Source organism: Ptychodera flava, chromosome 11, assembly GCF_041260155.1.
Source record: "Ptychodera flava strain L36383 chromosome 11, AS_Pfla_20210202, whole genome shotgun sequence".
In the NCBI taxonomy this organism is placed as follows: domain Eukaryota; kingdom Metazoa; phylum Hemichordata; class Enteropneusta; family Ptychoderidae; genus Ptychodera; species Ptychodera flava.
The window spans coordinates 25,105,196-25,121,820 of record NC_091938.1 but is presented as its reverse complement, the minus strand read 5'-3'; the positions used below and the strand labels follow the sequence as shown (position 1 = coordinate 25,121,820).

At 37.6% G+C, this 16,625-nt stretch overlaps 1 protein-coding gene across 1 annotated transcript in view; it reads left to right on the top strand.

Annotated features, from left to right (window-relative positions):
• The window catches only part of LOC139144438 (alpha-1,6-mannosylglycoprotein 6-beta-N-acetylglucosaminyltransferase A-like), an 82,841-nt gene extending 66,710 nt beyond the window's left edge, over positions 1 to 16,131 (top strand). The window contains 10 exon segments of the mRNA XM_070715138.1: positions 3,150 to 3,223; positions 3,225 to 3,317; positions 4,027 to 4,161; positions 4,725 to 4,858; positions 6,458 to 6,588; positions 7,427 to 7,588; positions 8,257 to 8,403; positions 10,579 to 10,773; positions 11,723 to 11,883; positions 12,397 to 16,131. Coding sequence (XP_070571239.1) covers positions 3,150 to 3,223; positions 3,225 to 3,317; positions 4,027 to 4,161; positions 4,725 to 4,858; positions 6,458 to 6,588; positions 7,427 to 7,588; positions 8,257 to 8,403; positions 10,579 to 10,773; positions 11,723 to 11,883; positions 12,397 to 12,595 — 1,431 coding nt within the window. The 3' untranslated portion in view covers positions 12,596 to 16,131.
• The last annotated feature ends 494 nt before the right edge of the window (positions 16,132 to 16,625 follow it).

The following is a 16,625-nucleotide window of genomic DNA, read 5'->3' as shown; positions in this document are numbered from 1 at the left end:
ACTCTCTGATGAATTGTTGAAATGCTGAATTTTTCAAGATGACATGAATGTGTACTCGGTGTGTACCGTGTACCTAGTATGATGATGTGTTGTCCTTATTTCATGTTACAGTGTAGCTGTTTAACATGTACAGTTAACACAGTGATATTGTTCCCATTTGAAAAGTTGGATGTCGACCGATTGGTACAAAATGACAGGATGGAGTCCCAGACTTGAGTTCCCTGTCCAAAAGCTACAGCGCAAAATGTGCATTTGATCAAAACAGTAGCAACTTCAGAAAGAAGAATTGCAATGTGAGGAAGTGAGTCTGTCACAAAAACAGCCTGGAGTAGAAATTTTACCCAAAGAAGAGCTGCTTCCCTTTGTATTGAGAGCTGTAATTTTTCCCACTAAAATTTCAGTATAACATTTTACTAAGTGTTATGAATTTTTCTGTAAGTTACTGATAATTTTGGACCAAATGAACACAACCTTGCAACGGCTAAAATTTTTGACCAAAATTTTGGGACAAAGCTGAGAAAAATTGTCTAAATCTGAAAAAAGTTGATGGCTATGTTATATTCTGTAAAGGCAACAAAAGTTGACTTTGGCACTCAAAGGGTTAAAAAAGAAAACATACATTGTTATGTTTACGGTACATGACATTGTTTTGGCAGTGAGGGAATAAATAACAATAATTAGACCGAAAATATGTAATTATGAGGCAAATTCTCTAATGAAATCTTGTTTTTAATCCCTCTGTCATAAAGAGTTTGTCCCAGGCTTTCATACCAGACAGAGGATTAAAGCCATCCTCATGCACACAGCAAAAAATCACAGCGATTTGCATTAATTTTAAAACGGACTGATGTAGGTCTTAGTAAACTGCACCCGCCACGTTAGTAATGATTGTCTTGTTTACTGCCACCTCACACAGCCAGCAGGCATATCTTCAGCAATCATCGGATCATTAGCAGCGTGTCGTCTGTTTGTAAAGTTTAAATGAATTATGAAGGAATAGCCTACACAGGTGTTCTGACCTGTTCAACAAATATGTCAGCTTGCGTTGGGTTTTTACGTGTCAATGTACATATATCAGCTGATTGCACACAGCTGCCACATCTTCACCTAGATATTACTTCCTCGAAGCTCTCTCCAATAAATGCATCATTAACTATTTCCGGGACTAGAACGCTAACCATTTCTCGAACGAAAACTGCTTCCTCAAATCGCAAAGTAGGTTCGTTAAACCTAAGTATTCAGCCACGAGGCCATTCATCTTCCATGTTGTGCTCAGTGAAGTTAGTCCTCATTAAAATCAATGATCTGTGGGCAGTTTCTTCAGAAATTCTGACGGTACATCTCTGAACAGTGAGGTTTCCGTTACTAAGGCAGGTTAGGGGCTAAACCAATATTTGACACCCTTAAAAAAATTCTGTGCCATTATTTACGACATTTTTTCTACTTCTGCCATCGTGTATAGCTAGCCTCCCATTGATTGATGTTTACGCTGTAGGCTTCTTCACTTCAAACTTTCATACTCCTTAAGTCTCTACAGATGAAATCCTCAAGAGATGTAGGGATTAAGGCTCTAAGTACATGTCGAGAAACACTTCCCAGACGTGCTTGAAATAATGTCACTGAAATTTAGGACAAGGACTGATGTTCTATGTTACGCAAATGCATACCGTGTTTTCTCTATGATGTGATCCAAAATTACCATTTTCTTTGAAATTTTCAACTTGCATATCCGGAGCCATTACTCAGCAACATCAGGACTGATTTTCTTCAAAGGGCTAAAATTTTTGTTCAAGAGACTGCACTGTGCTGTACAAGTACATGTAAATTTGTTTTGCAATACAGTCCAGTATGGCTGACATGCGTTTCCCTAGGACCAGTGTAAAGATTAAGGTAAACATGCAGAGGAGTAAGTAGTACAGGTAGTACCTTCTCCGTGACATTTAAAAGTGTGTAAAGGCAAGAGTATTACAATTCACTGATCAGAACATGCACACACACGATTTCAGTGGTCCAAAATGTCAGACAGCTGCGTTATTTGCTCACCCAAGCATAATAAAATGTGAAACCAGTCATGAAAGTGGTAGGATTCCACCCCTTCATCTTGCTGACAAATTTGTTTTCCAAGTAGATGCTTCTTTGGCAAGAAACGTGCCGTCTTGCAAAAAGTTCTCACCTATGAAGGACGCAGTACTAACCCTATAAGGCAAAACAACCTTAGTTTGTCTCAAAGAAGTGCCCCCCATGTAGCTGTCAGTTGGTCTTCCTCTTTCACAAGTCTGAAAGTAAGTCTTATTGAAGCATCCCCAAGAATTAATCTCTCACACTGTGTACATCTTCACCTTTCAGGCTGAGTTGAAATGCCGTCCTCTTGTCTATTATTAATAGATGTGTACATTCCTCAAGAATGTACTGCTATGTAGCTGATATTATTTGTATCTGGCTAATGAAGCCAACCAGATACTTTGTCGTTACACCCCTGTAACCCAGGTGCATACGGTACATGTATGAAATTCTGATTGTGGGTCTGTGTGTTAATATGAAATGCTGGCCAAACATTGCTCTTTGATTCCAATAGGGATACAATGTGAACGCACATGCACGCTTGTGTGCATGCACCCTATTGAGCATATTGTAGGCCTGATGCGAAGCATTACATGTATAGTCTTGTTGTTTCTATGTTTTTTTCAGGCAATACCACTTTGAATTGTGGTACTTTTTGAATATTTTACACAGTTTGCATCTGTACTCACAAATATTTTTATAATCTGTGAATGGGCAGAAAGGCAAATTTTACAATGGCTTGTGTATGGTGATACATGCGATCTGGCATTGAATTCTATGCCAGTACTGAGGAAAATCTGATATTGCCCCGTACAGCTACAGTACGGGCTCTATCTGTATGTAATCACAGCTGTCACAGACAACCTGTAGAAATTGGCACAAATGGAAAATTATCACACCGTAATTAATGGTCTAATAGTCTACCACAAGATAGCAAAATGGCCATCAATTATGTTTGTTTGTTGGTTTTTTGTTACCTTCAGATATTGATACACTAGGCTTATTGATTACAGTATCAACGTTCAAGATTATAGCAAAACAAACATCATTAATGTGTGTGTTGGTTATTGTTTTCTTGTTTCCACTAGATATTAATCCATCTGGGGCTACTTACCAAAGAGTCTGGTTTCAAGATAGCGGAGACAGCGTTCAGCGGGGTCCCTAGGGGAGCTTGTCCAGTGGAGTGACATCATCGCTGCTCTCTACATCCTGGGCCATGACATCAAAATAACTACGAGCACAGAGGTTCTCAAAACGTGAGTGCACAGTGGAACAGAAATGCGCAGAATGCTGTGAAAAATAAATACCACAATTGCTTGACACTGTGCAAGGCATGAAGAAAGTATTTTTGCAGAATATAAACCCTGTATTACGTAGTGAATGAAACCTCCATGTACATCAGCTTAAGGTAGAATGCACCTTAAGGATAGATATTTGGACTCTCAAATTTTTAGAATTCTTTCCTGATCTACCTCGTGGAGGCTCATTTAAAGCTCTGTGAATGAGAAACATTTTCAGTGGCTTAGTTTTCGAAAATAGAAAATTTCATTTTTCCCAATAGAGTAAACACAGGAATGGCAGCCATTTTGAATTTCAAATATCAGTAAATATTGGGTAATTTGTTTCTCCAGTGCCAAACTTTGCACGGTGGCCCCTGATTTTTATTCTTGATTTGGCAAGAGAATGGTTGAAAGTTTAATTGAGGAAAGTTTAAGCAAAAGTTTTTAAGTCTTTCACTTTCGAGGTGCAAACTACCGTAAGAGTACCAGCCTGTCAGAAAATTCTGTTGAAAGTTTATTCAGAATGTAACAGTGACTCTGATTGGTGAAAATGACACAACTTGCAGTTTCTGTTTGATAGCTGCCCAATCTGATGAAAGCATTGCAAATATTATCTCTTGTCTACAGGGACAGACTATGATCAAGCACTCAAACTGAAGTATGCTTTTTTTTTTTCACTCCTCAGATATATGAGATCCAAAGGAGTTAGCAATAAAAACTGTCCAGTTTCAGGGGTTCGACCCATTGACCTCATTTACATAGACATTGTTGGATTGAAGCAATTTAAGAAAGTTTCAGGACCGTTGTGGAATCAGTTCAGGTATGTGCAGTATTTTCACTCTCCAATAATTCACTTTGCACTCACTTTGTGGAAACTCTACTTATCTTGTCTCTCTGAGGCTTAACCCTTTCACCCCAGTTCCCTGTATACAGGTCCAACTTTACCATAGAAAACAATGGATTTGGGACAAACCACTGTGGTGAAAGGGTTAATGGGGTTTGATTTCTGTATTCATCAAATTGCTTTCCAGATTTCAAGATGTTATCATCGCGTCTACCCGCTTATCAGAATGTTGTGGCTCAAATTTGTTGTTTTCAGTGGCAAAGTTCAACCTGTGTTCTGGATAATTGGATGAAAGGGTGGAAATTTTGATGATCTCCGAGGGATTCCAACTTGTCATCAAAAAGACAGATTAGGAATGGTTGAAACATGAGTGAAGTGTCCCAATTCGCTCAGATTTTTCGCTTTTCCAGACAGTAACACAAATATCCATTGCATTCACAGCGGGTAATACTAACATCAGTAACCTTCTGTGAAACACCACCTCCAGGATGTAGTTAACGAGCAGTTACCATGGAAACCACTTTTTTTTTTCATTTCAGCTGTATGTTGAGGGTGATAGACACATTTGGCACAGAGCCAGCATTTAACCTGGACACCTATGCCAAGAAAGCTGGTACAAAATCTGTCTGGGGAAAATGGGGTCTGAATCCGCTCCAGTTCATGACTATGTTTCGTAAGTATATCCTTGATAACTGTTTTGGAACACTTGGGTGTTACTTTTCTGTCACAGAAAGGAGATTTTATTTTTCTGTCATTTGAAAGTACATTTTATTGGATTTTTCAGCCGATTATGCCAGCAGATGGTAGTTGAAATAACATTAAGATGTAACACTTTTTTGTTTAAAGTTTTGATGATCAAGAAGTGTGGTTTAACCCTTTGAGTGCTGTAATTTTTTCCCACCAAAATTTGAGTACAACATTTTACAAATTTCTATGAATTTTTCTGTAATTGTTTGATAATTTTGGAGCAAATGGACATGAAATTTCATTGGCTACAGTTTTTTATCAAAATTTTGGCAAAAATGTGCAAAAAAATTGACTGGCGTACATTTTATAAAGGCGACAAAAATTGACTTTGGCGTTTAAAGGGTTAAGGTAGAAGACTGCACATAAGTAGTGTAGTGTCTGCCAATTCCATTGACTTACATATGTAGAAATAGAAGAACTTGTCATTGTAATATTGTCATGTTGTAATATTATCATTTTCTTTTCACTTTTACAAAATGACTTGGAATGAGAAGCCATGCTTAGAAGCATATTCAAAAAGTGGTGTGCCACCACACTGTATTGCAAGACAAAATAGCACGGTTGTTTCTCGGCTCAAATACGAAGCTGTGAAAAAAGTGCTGACTCAGCAGTCTTTTCACAAGCACTGTCTTCATCGCTTGATCAGAAAGCCAGTCATTTCTTCATACACTTTCAGAGTCATACGCCAGGAGCATTTGCGGAAAAAAATACACAGAAAAGAAATGGCAATGCTTCGCCTTTCTTTACAGTTGAAATTTTTCATATATGTGTTGGCTGCATAAAGGGATATACTGCATTTCAAAAGAATGTATCCCAAACAATAACACAGGAACAATACCTTTTGCCCCATCAAGTTTCTTATTTACTCATGGCTTTCTACACCATCTTTAATCATAATAAAGAAAATGACAATGTGTATGTTTTTTGCATAGTTATGTACCTTTAAGCCCTAGAGCGCCAAAGTCAACTTTTGTTGCCTTTATAAAATATGACATAGCCAGCAACTTTTTCAGATCTAGACAAGTTTTTTCAGATTTTTTCCCAAAATTTTGGTCAAAAATTGCAGCCATTGAAATGTTATATCCTTATGGTCCAAAATTATCAAAAACTTACAGAAAAATTCATAAAGATTAGTAAAATGTTACACTGAAATTTTGGCAGGAAAAATTACAGCACTCAAAGTGTTAATAAGTTGTCGTATTCAGGAATTCAGGAGAAATATATCCACATAGCTTTTCATCCCTTCTCTGTCAGAAACTGGGATTAAATAAATTCACTCAGAAGGGGGATGTGAGCTCCACATAGCATAACACTTTTGTTATTATTATTTTGCCCACATCACCTTGTAATGATTCAGTCTTTGATAATTACCATGTAATTACATTCTCTCATTAGGCTTGTACTCCAGATAATTCCCTAATTTGTTTTTTGTCATTGAGTGCCGTTTAACGCACATTTTCTGTAACGACCCTGAATTTGATGATTGTGGCATAATTACCGAGTAATTTACTCTCAATCATGCCAGCTCACACTCCAGACAATTCCTTTATGGGTTTTGTTGTCGAGAACTCCATGCACAACGCCAGCGACAGGCAAGTTTTGAAGAAAGAGAAGAGTTTGGCTGTAGTGTACGGAAAGAAAGGAGACATGTGGCAGGTAAGTCTGACAAAGCATAGCGTAGTTCTCATCTGGGTTTTTTGAATCAGCAGAACTCGTAGATAGAGGAAAAATTATAAACTTGAAATAAAATTATATCGTGTGTTTAGATATAGAGTTGATTTATTACATAAAAATCTTGTGTTACCATATCAGATTGCCATGTTCTGTCAGTGCCCATATGAGACCACACATTGCGTGACAACAGATTGCTCATTCATGTTGTATCAAAAACATCATAAGCTTAAAATTTTCCAACATCGACATGTCACAATTCAAACCATGGACAGTGGTTCTACTCCAGAATAAAAAAAGATACATGGTGTTCTTAAAACTTAGTACTCCATAGAGATCAAGTGATGGCCATGATAACAAACCCACATGTACAAATGCATGTGGAAATGTATGTTTCTCTGTTGCATGTTTGCACACAGGGGTATGTTTATACCGTGGCCCATTCAAATTCTGGGTTTATCTCATTACGAGGTCAAAGGCTGTGCAAGGGAGATTAATTGTACACCTGTTACACATTGTTCTATATTTGTACTTGTCCAATTAAACACTGCACAAGTCTTTGTTTCTCATTGACTTTACAATCCATGGAGACGGATTGCTTTCTGGTTTAATCTGATGGTGAATATGCCACTTTAACTTAAGTCCGTCAGGTTCTGGTGTAAGGACTGTTCTCTAACATACTAAGAAAAGTTTTATATTCTTCATTTCACATGAATGCAAATTATGTGTTGATTTTTCCCGTTCCCCATCATTCTTTCACTAACCACGACTGATTATCCTTCGAAATAAAATTTTGTATTTTCCTATACCCTTTGTTGTTCAGGGAGCCAGAAAATACCTGGACATAATACATGAAAAGTTTGAGCTCCATGCAACTGTATATGTCAATCGGTCTGGAGATGATATGTTCTTTGTGCCAAACTATGTTATCAATCATGGAATACTCAGCGGTGATAATGTGCAAAGTCTGCTCAGAAGAGCCAAAGTAAGTCATGAAACCATTTTGAAGTTTACTCTTGCAGATACATCACTTTTTTAGCTCGCATTTTCACACACGTAAGCTATTGTCTGATCAGTGTCTGAGTGTGTGTGTGTGTATCTGTCTGTCTGTCTGTCCACCTGTCTGTTGGATTTATATCTTAAAAACGGCATATCAGATTGGCATAAAATCTGTACATAGATTCTGTTTGGGAGCTAACAGCAAGAATTATTTGTGTTTAGAAATCCGATATTTTCAGAATGACAGTATAATATCTTGTGAATCTTGTTAGCTTGAATGTGCCTTACACACATGTATGTAAAGCATTGGGAGCTTTTGGGATCAGTTGACGGGTAGTGATATGTTTGAAGTAATTTTGCATTTTGTTTTGAAATCGCTGTTCATCTCTATTTCTCTTGTATTGTTGAAACGAGTCTTTTGGGTTTTAGACGAAAAACCTTGTGTAGTTGTGTTACAGTTCCCTGTTTCCAAATCAAAATGAGAAGGCTTATTGCGAGGGACAATGGGGTTTATCCAAAGCACAAATATGAAGGGAACAAAACTGGAGTACTGAGGGGCGAGTACATAGTGTGTGCAAAGTGTCTTCAATACATGGGATGTCTTTTCAAGTTTTGATCATCCAACAATGAACAACACTTCTTTTGTTCTTGCAGTTATTTGTTGGTCTCGGCTTCCCGTATGAGGGCCCAGCACCGCTTGAAGCCATTGCAAACGGATGCGTTTTCCTGAATCCAACGTTCGACCCACCATTAAATGCCAAAAATACTGCTTTCTTCAGGGGGAAACCAACCCTCAGAGAGGTAAGAACAAACTTCCCCATGTTATTCTCAAGTTGGTATGATCCATAATCCATTCAGTTTTACTAAAAAATGGAAAGTGAGAACTAAAAAATGAAATTGTTTAATCACAGGTTGACATGTTCTTTGCAAAACATTAGGGGAAGGCTGCATTAACTTGCATGGTACCTGAAACCCGAGTTCTTGCCTGACCAACTCGGGTGACAAACAGAAGACTTTTAATCCCCAAGGTGTGAATGTTCCATTGTTATGTTTATCTAATCCAGCTGGTGCCATTGTAGTGCCATTGTAGGAAAGGCAAGTCTGTGAAATTGATCCTCTAGGGAAGTCGGGTATTCCTAAGTTAATGAAGGTTTCCCGTAATGGACTTTGTAATCCAAAAAGTAAAAAACTATTTTCTTAAGGTAGTAATAGTATGCGCCTCATAATTGAAAGTCTTAAACTTTTGCTTAAACTTTCCTCAAGGAATATTTCAACCATTCTCTTTCATAATCAAGAATGAAAATCAGGGGTCACTGTGCAAATTTTGGTACTAGAGAAACAAATTACCTAAGATTTAGAGATATTTGAAATTCAAAATGGCCGCCATCCCTGTGATAACTCTATGGAGACAAATAAAATTTTCGAATTTAGAAAAACTAAGCGGGTAGAAAGTTTTCTTACATCAAGAGCTTCAAAATGAACCCCCACAAGTGGTAGATCAGAAAAGAATTGTAAAATTTTGAGAGTTTGCATATCTGTCCCCAAGGCGCGATATACCTTAATTAAAGGAACAAAATCATTGGGTTTTGGTCCCATTTCTTTCAACCTTGTTATTGTTATCGTTTGTATCAATATGGAGAGCTGTTTGCCGTTCAATTTGTTGTTCAAACATTTCAATGTGTGTCAATTTCCAAGTATTTTTAGAAGCATATTAATATGAATATCATTCACATTTCTGCATTTAGAAAGTTTCAATTCTAATTGTGTTCATTGAAAGAAAAAAAAATCTAGAGGTAGTCCAATAGAAGGAAGAACAGGTGAAGTCATAGAAAATAACAGACTTTCAGGTGTAAACTAGGATGGCACTTTCTATATAAATAAAGATGCAAAACCTTAACAAACAGCTTCTTCAGACATTCTCAAGATTGTTTGCCAGTTGTTCTAATAAAGCACTTTCAAAGTAAAGCAAAGGTCAGGTATTGCCAGAAGCAATCTGTTTCGTGGATTCTTCGATGTGGCTGGTTGTGTATTTCCTGTTTGGATGTGTTGTGAAATGAGGATACCAGACGACTTCTACGCTGTAGGCAAACTGCAAAACAGCCAAGAATAATGACGCAGACAGCGTCAGCTTTTAACATTTCGTTAGTATCACAGATGCTCACTCTGTGCTTACGCATTGCCCGTCGTGAAATGTCAAAGGGTGGTGCCCAATCAAAATACACCGACTGTTTCTTAAAAAATGTGGTAATGTCATAAAAACCTATTCAGAGCTGTTTGGGCATCTCGATTTTTGTGTCAGTGTTTAGAAATGCTAATCTCTTGCCCAAGGCAAATGCCTTCACCTTGCTGAATGCACATCCACCTGGAGAAACAAGGCACACCATCTGCCATTTCACTGGCTTTTCAATGTCGTTGTTTTCTATTTTCAAGATATCTTTCCTGCCTCAAATCAAAATATCAAATGGAATGTAGATGCTGTTTTATACTGAGTTTACTTTTTCTAACGTGTTCAATGTAAGCCAACAGCATATAAGGTAATACCAAGAAGCAACTTGGAGGAGAGAGTTATTTCAAAGTTTTAAGAGCAATTTAGACATTATGGATGTACATAGTAACATGTATCATGTCTGTATTCACACATGTACATTATATAGGAAGCTGCAAAAGTCTTGTCAAAATTTCCTCTAAATATTCATGTTTTTCACATTCATCTGAAAAGTATAGCGTCACTCATAATCGACTAGGTGAGGAAAAATTAACCTGTTCAACCCCGATTCCCCATAAATGGGTCCACAATCACCATTGATAACAATGGGTTTGGGGCAAACCATGGTGGTGAAGGGGTTAAGTGTACTCACGTGTGCAGAGGGAAATGGATTTTAGTGGTGTAATTTGAAAATCAAAATAACAAGCTGTACGTGGATTTATTTAGTCTTGACATATGTAACAGTTGATGCGTTTTGTACGATCTTTCAGCTCTCCTCACAACACCCTTATGCAGAGCGCTACATAGGGAAACCCTACGTGTACTCAGTCGACATCGATGACTCGGCAGCGCTACGGGATGCCCTGAGTGAAATCCAGGAATCCAGCGACCTCCTGCCGTATCTTCCGTACGAGTTCACCACAGAGGGCATGCTACAGAGACTTAATGAATACATTGAACACCAGGTGAGAAAAGCACTTCTGACTGAAACACCCCTGTGTAACATTTAAAAAAATTATCTTCTCTCCATTGTTTTTTTTTTGCTGAAAGAGAATACGTTCTATTTTTATAGCTTCAAGGGAACTTAGTTTTATAGATATAATGTATCGAAAGGGGACTTTGATGAAGCATTTTAACATCAAAATTTTATTTCTTCAGTTTTACAGTAAAATGTTTCGATAAAATTTTGAACCATTGTTATTTATTCATAGGGAAAGTGCTGTCGCTCAAAATGGCTAGATATGAGAATTTTGTAATTTGCATATTTTGATTAAATAATTTGCATATTGAATATTGTAATTGCATGTACATCTATGATGCAATGGTGATAACATTTGTGTTGCTTTTATGTAGGTGATTTTTGAATTTATACATGACAGGTTAGAGCTCAAAAATTTAGCTGTGAAATTCAGTTTTGTCATGATACATTGATACATGTTACAGTTAAGTTACCTGTCATTAACAAATTCCCTAAGGCAGAATGCGTCTCAAAAGTGAAAGACTTAAATTTTTCTCAAACTTTCCTCAATGAATCTTTCAACCATTCTCTTACCAAATCAAGAAAAAAAATCAGGTGTCCCCGTGCAAAGTGTAGTACCGGATAAACAAATTACTTCACATATACAGATTTTAATTCAAAATGGCCGCCATCCATTCCTGTGTTAATTCTATGGGACCAAAGAAAATTTTAGATTCTCAAAAGACTGAGATTGTGACAATTTTTCTTAACCCAAGCGCTTTAAATGAGTTCCATGTGGTAGATTGGAAAAGAAAGGTGAAAATTTGAGAGTCTGAATATCTTTCCCTAAGACACATTCTATCACTCAGGGATTCATACATAATCAAGACCAGGGCATATTCTCTGTTACTACAAATACTGCTGTCTTCTAAATACATCATGTGTATACATCACAGAATTTCTGCAAAGAGAATACTGTGCAATGGCCGCCGTTGAGTGCACTGCAGGTGAAGATCTCATCGCTGGATCAGTCATGCAAAGACGTCTGCATGGAGAATGACCTTGTATGTGAACCCACATTCTTCAAAGATATTAACTCAGTGGAGGTCATACAAAGGTGGGTGAAAGGTCAAGTTTATTAATGTGCTTGCCATTTATTTAGTGTTTTATATAGGGCACAAAAATCATATTTATTTTTATTTCTGTCAGGTTGATGTCACATTGATGTGTATGTCATATTTGTAAATTTGTTTTGAAATATTTGCTATAAAAGCCGCTTCTCAAGTTTTCAATTATCCAACACTGGAGGGCACTGTTTGTACTGCCTTCCTTGCCATGGATACAGGTTGCACATAGCGCAGTTCCATAGGATTCCACACGAGAAATTGCACTGCAACGCCAGACAAAAAAAACTATTTGTCTAGAGGTCACAAACAAAGTCATCTGTATGCATTCAACAAAATGGCAATTTTTAACGCTTTTGCAGTTCTGTACCATCGTCATTTTGTACATTGAGTGACTTTACGCCAGTATTCCATGTTTTCTTGATATCACAAAAAGATAAAAAACGAGCGATTTCTTCCCTTTAATTTATAAATCACTCATGGGTGTTTTTGACTTTTCTCTCTAGGGAAGGCAAGATGACGTGTGTGGATCACGTTGCAGTGGAAGACATTTATGTTCCATCATTTACACAGGACAAGCATTGCTTGCAACAGCAACACAGACTCTTATTCAGCTGTGCTGGCGGTCACAAGAACCAGTACCGAGTGTGTCCCTGCAGAGACTACATCAAAGGACAGGTAGCCCTCTGCAAGGATTGCGTCTAGATTCACCATGTGTCCCTCTCGGCGGGAAAAATTAGACCGGGCTGAAAAAGTACAGGTTACAGTTTCACTGCCGTAATTGTTAGAGTTGAAAGAGGGGGAGGGGGTTTAGATCTCTCAGGTCACCCTCTGAAGAAATGAATAACCCCCAACCCTTCTGATGGACACTTATGCAGTGTGTGCATCATATCAAGGAAAGTATTGTGTAGCCCTGACTGATCCGGTAACTAACCGCAGTACATCTTCGGCTGTGTACTTCTGGGTCAGCTGGTGCTTATTTTTGCCGTACACGTTCAGAAAGACAGCGATGGTACTTTTAACTCATCGAGAAAAAAATCAAACTCAAAAAAGTGGAAACCAAATGAAAGAAAGGGAGAAAGAAAAGGAGAAGTAAAGGTGTTCCTGTATTCCTTGGGAGTAATAATGGCAGCTGTGATGGAAGGAGAGTGGAAATGCAGACTCTGAACAACCCGGAAAAATATCACTTTTCTCCAGATTGCGATTTTCTTTTAAAAAAAAAGACCTAAAGTGCACAGATATAGTAAATCTGTGTATGGTATATTTCTCTCCATTATGTCCTTTCGTTATTGCTCACCCTTTCACCGTTTTCTCTTTAGTTCAACCTTGTCCTTGCCTGTATGCACAGTCAGACCTTTGTACTTGAAATAGGGGTGAAGGAGGGTTGATAACGTCCATGACTAGGAAATATTTATACAACCTAATTGTGCTCTGTGGCCATGATGTCAGACCGATTCACTTTGAAATGGGAGGTTTAGAAACTGCAAACTGTTCCAAAATGAATTTATTTTCAGTATCAAAGTCTAATACTCGTTGTATCCCCAAAAAAGTTACTCTTCCCATTCTCGGTGTTGTTCTCATTGCCGTCTGACATTTTCAGGCCCTGCATGCAGATTCTCTGTTAGTTATGGTTTCTGTGGTGGAAAATATTTAGGAGTTTCAAGAGGGTACTTTACCAGGTGTGGTATTTCAATGTTATCCTCTCATTGCCTCCGTAAGTTATTCAGGATTTATCAAAATAGATACTTTTTCCGTCAGCGTAATACAGAATGATCATAAACAGAAACTGCCATTGTTTTATGATGTAAAAGGAAGGTAGTAGTTTGCGCGGAAGTGAAAAGTATGATTTTATGTGTACTCAAGATTCGATTGTTAAACCTTCCTCTTGTATTAAGAGGAACCCTTACTACAAGGTTTGATGTGTGGGTGCAGAGGAAAAAAAAACTTTGCAATTTACGTACAAGTCCATTCCTTTTTCTGCTAGATCAGATATGGTTTTACTTCTTTGTCTACTTTCTCTTATTTCATCTGTGTTTTTGTTTAGAGTAGCGTACGAGAGTAATTTGTTTTTTTCATTTGAACTCAAATATTTACTGGACAGACCTGTTCTGTCTGCTCAAGATGGCTACCAGTTAGGGATTGCTTGTTTGCTCGTGTCATTTTCCTCGGAGGTAAGTTTGGAAATAATGCCATGTTTGAACTCTGTAAAAGCAACAGCTTGGCTTTTGCAATGATTTGTGTTTGTGAATTTATTTATTGAATCAAATTGTCGGGGATTCAGATCAGTGAGAACTGCTGCTAAGTAATTTGTTTTCTGTTTGCACTTATTTTTTTACTCATGACAGACTTTGAACCGAGATGTGACTTCACAAACTGTTGTACTTGAAACATCACATCGGCAATAATAATGTAAATAGTGTGTGTTTTACAAGTGAGAACAAACTTAGGAGCTCATCCATCCTGCTTGGCTAAACAAGATTCAGTTACATGAAGGGTCTTCAGGGATGGCGGATTCGAAGGTCCTGGAGCTCCCTCACATGTCTGGATCTGTGAGTCAGCCATTCTGCAAGCATAGATGAGACGTGTACATTCATTGTAAAATCCCACAACCATTCAGCATTAATTTGTAAACTTTTCTCAAAATCAAATGCATCTTTGCACGATTGTCCAGCCCAAAGCTACAGTGTATTATACCAGTCAGTGCATAAGTATCTGAACGTGAATCAGAATCTGAATCAAGTTTTCTGCAGTGCATCATTGAAAGCCACTGTTGAGGAAATTGAGGGTGTCTTCAAGAGTGAGCCATTCTGTTTAATCCTTTTTATTGAATCATCTGCTGAGCATTGTGCCAAATCTTCAGGGGTACGTCAACAGAGTGAGCCAAAACTTTCAAGTGATTGAGAAAGCAGTGTCATTATCCAATCCAAAGAAATTTGCTGCCGTCCTGGCAACAAAAAATACACAACGCAAAGAATCTTAGTTATTTGTGTGTCGGCCATCAAGTAGATGTCCTGCAATATCTCTAATAAGCCCTTGTTTTCTCTTCAGTTTAAAATATCTCCTTCAAACTGAAATATATACCCTGAAAGTATTGGACACTGGAGAGACGGTACCCTGAAGAAGCTCTTGCAATTATGTTGCGTGACTTAATTTAACAGTTGTAGAATTTGTGGGCTTTCTGCAGACTTTGCAACCTGAAAGCATCATTACAGCCATTCATGTTGTTTGAAATCCATTGTACCATTTTACTATTGCTTTTCAATGCTGGACACTTTCAAAGCATTTTTGACATATTGTCACTTTATTTAAAACTGCCGGATGTAATGCAATTAAGTGAAGTATGGTGTTCTATATGTTGTCGTACAGACAATGTGACTGTCAGTGGGAGTAGGGGGGAGGTAGTGATTTTTAAAACTGATGGTCATTTGTTCGACCTTTGTTGACCTGCCCGTTTCTATGGTAACGGTCGCAAGCAACCACATTAGCAACCCTACAGCTTGGGAAACGAATAAGATAGCATGTTTGAGGGTCGACGACAATACGAAATCATTTTGGATGTGAAAAAAATTTTTAGCAAATTTTAGTGTGTCATAGGTTTTATTGCTAACACTTGCTGTTGTACTTTTTTGTACACACTGCAAATTCACTGCAGTTGATTATATTACTGAGCCACGGCACACGTCATAATTACATGAGTGAGATAAACGGTATGCATACAGTATTTGTATTTAAGTGTGTACATATCTATTTTTGAAATCGAAAAAATTTTGTATTGAAATTCCAGAGATTTTTATGTTTACAGACTGTCTAATATGTATAGTTGTAATCTGATGAAATCTCAGTATTTTAAAAAGCGAGGGGGGAAACTGTTTTCGCAACACTTATGAACAGTTGAAGCAGTGTATATGGGCAAACAAGAGATTTTACAGTGTGTGTGTTTGGGGGCGCTTGTTGTTAGGCCTTTACTTATTGTTCACTTTTTAACCAGGTACATGACTTATGCTCCGTTGTTTAACGTAACCGTGAGTTATTAATTGTAAATATATGAGCACTTTGTTCGTCCATTCCTACCAAAATAGATTTCATTAACTGTAACTTGTTCAAGAAATGAGAGGACAAGCCGTCTTGGCAAATCTGTTCACTTTGTTTTATTGTTATTTGAGTTGTCAGATGCGAAGCACAAGTTTTATATTATCTTCTTCTTCTCTTCCTATCGAATTTGTAATAAAGAAAGGAGCTGATGTTAAAGTACGTATAGTTTAATGAGCCGTTGATAAACCTGCTTGTCGATCGCAATTCGTCAGTGTCGTACAGTAACTGAAGGTAGTTTGCGCTTAGAAAATTGAAAAATTGCTCAAACCCAAAGTGAACTTTAAATCGTTCCCTTTCGGATCCAAGAATAAAAATATAATGCATGGTTCTTCGTGAAAATTTTGGTACTGGGAATCCAAATTAACTAATATTTACCGAAATTTCAAATTCAAAATGGCTGCCATCTGTGTGTTATGTAGGGAGTGGTAAATTTTTGATTTTCACGAAACAAGTCTGTTAAAGGGTTATTTAGTCCATGAGCTTTAAAATGAGCCCCAACAAGTGGTGAACTGAAACAGTATTGTAAAAGTTTGAGTCAAAACATCTGTCGCCGACCGGAGGCAAATTTTACCTTCAATAGGAACTTACATTTCTGATGTGATGCGATTGGTTAGTATCGATCATGTGACCTGGTGCGGAAGGT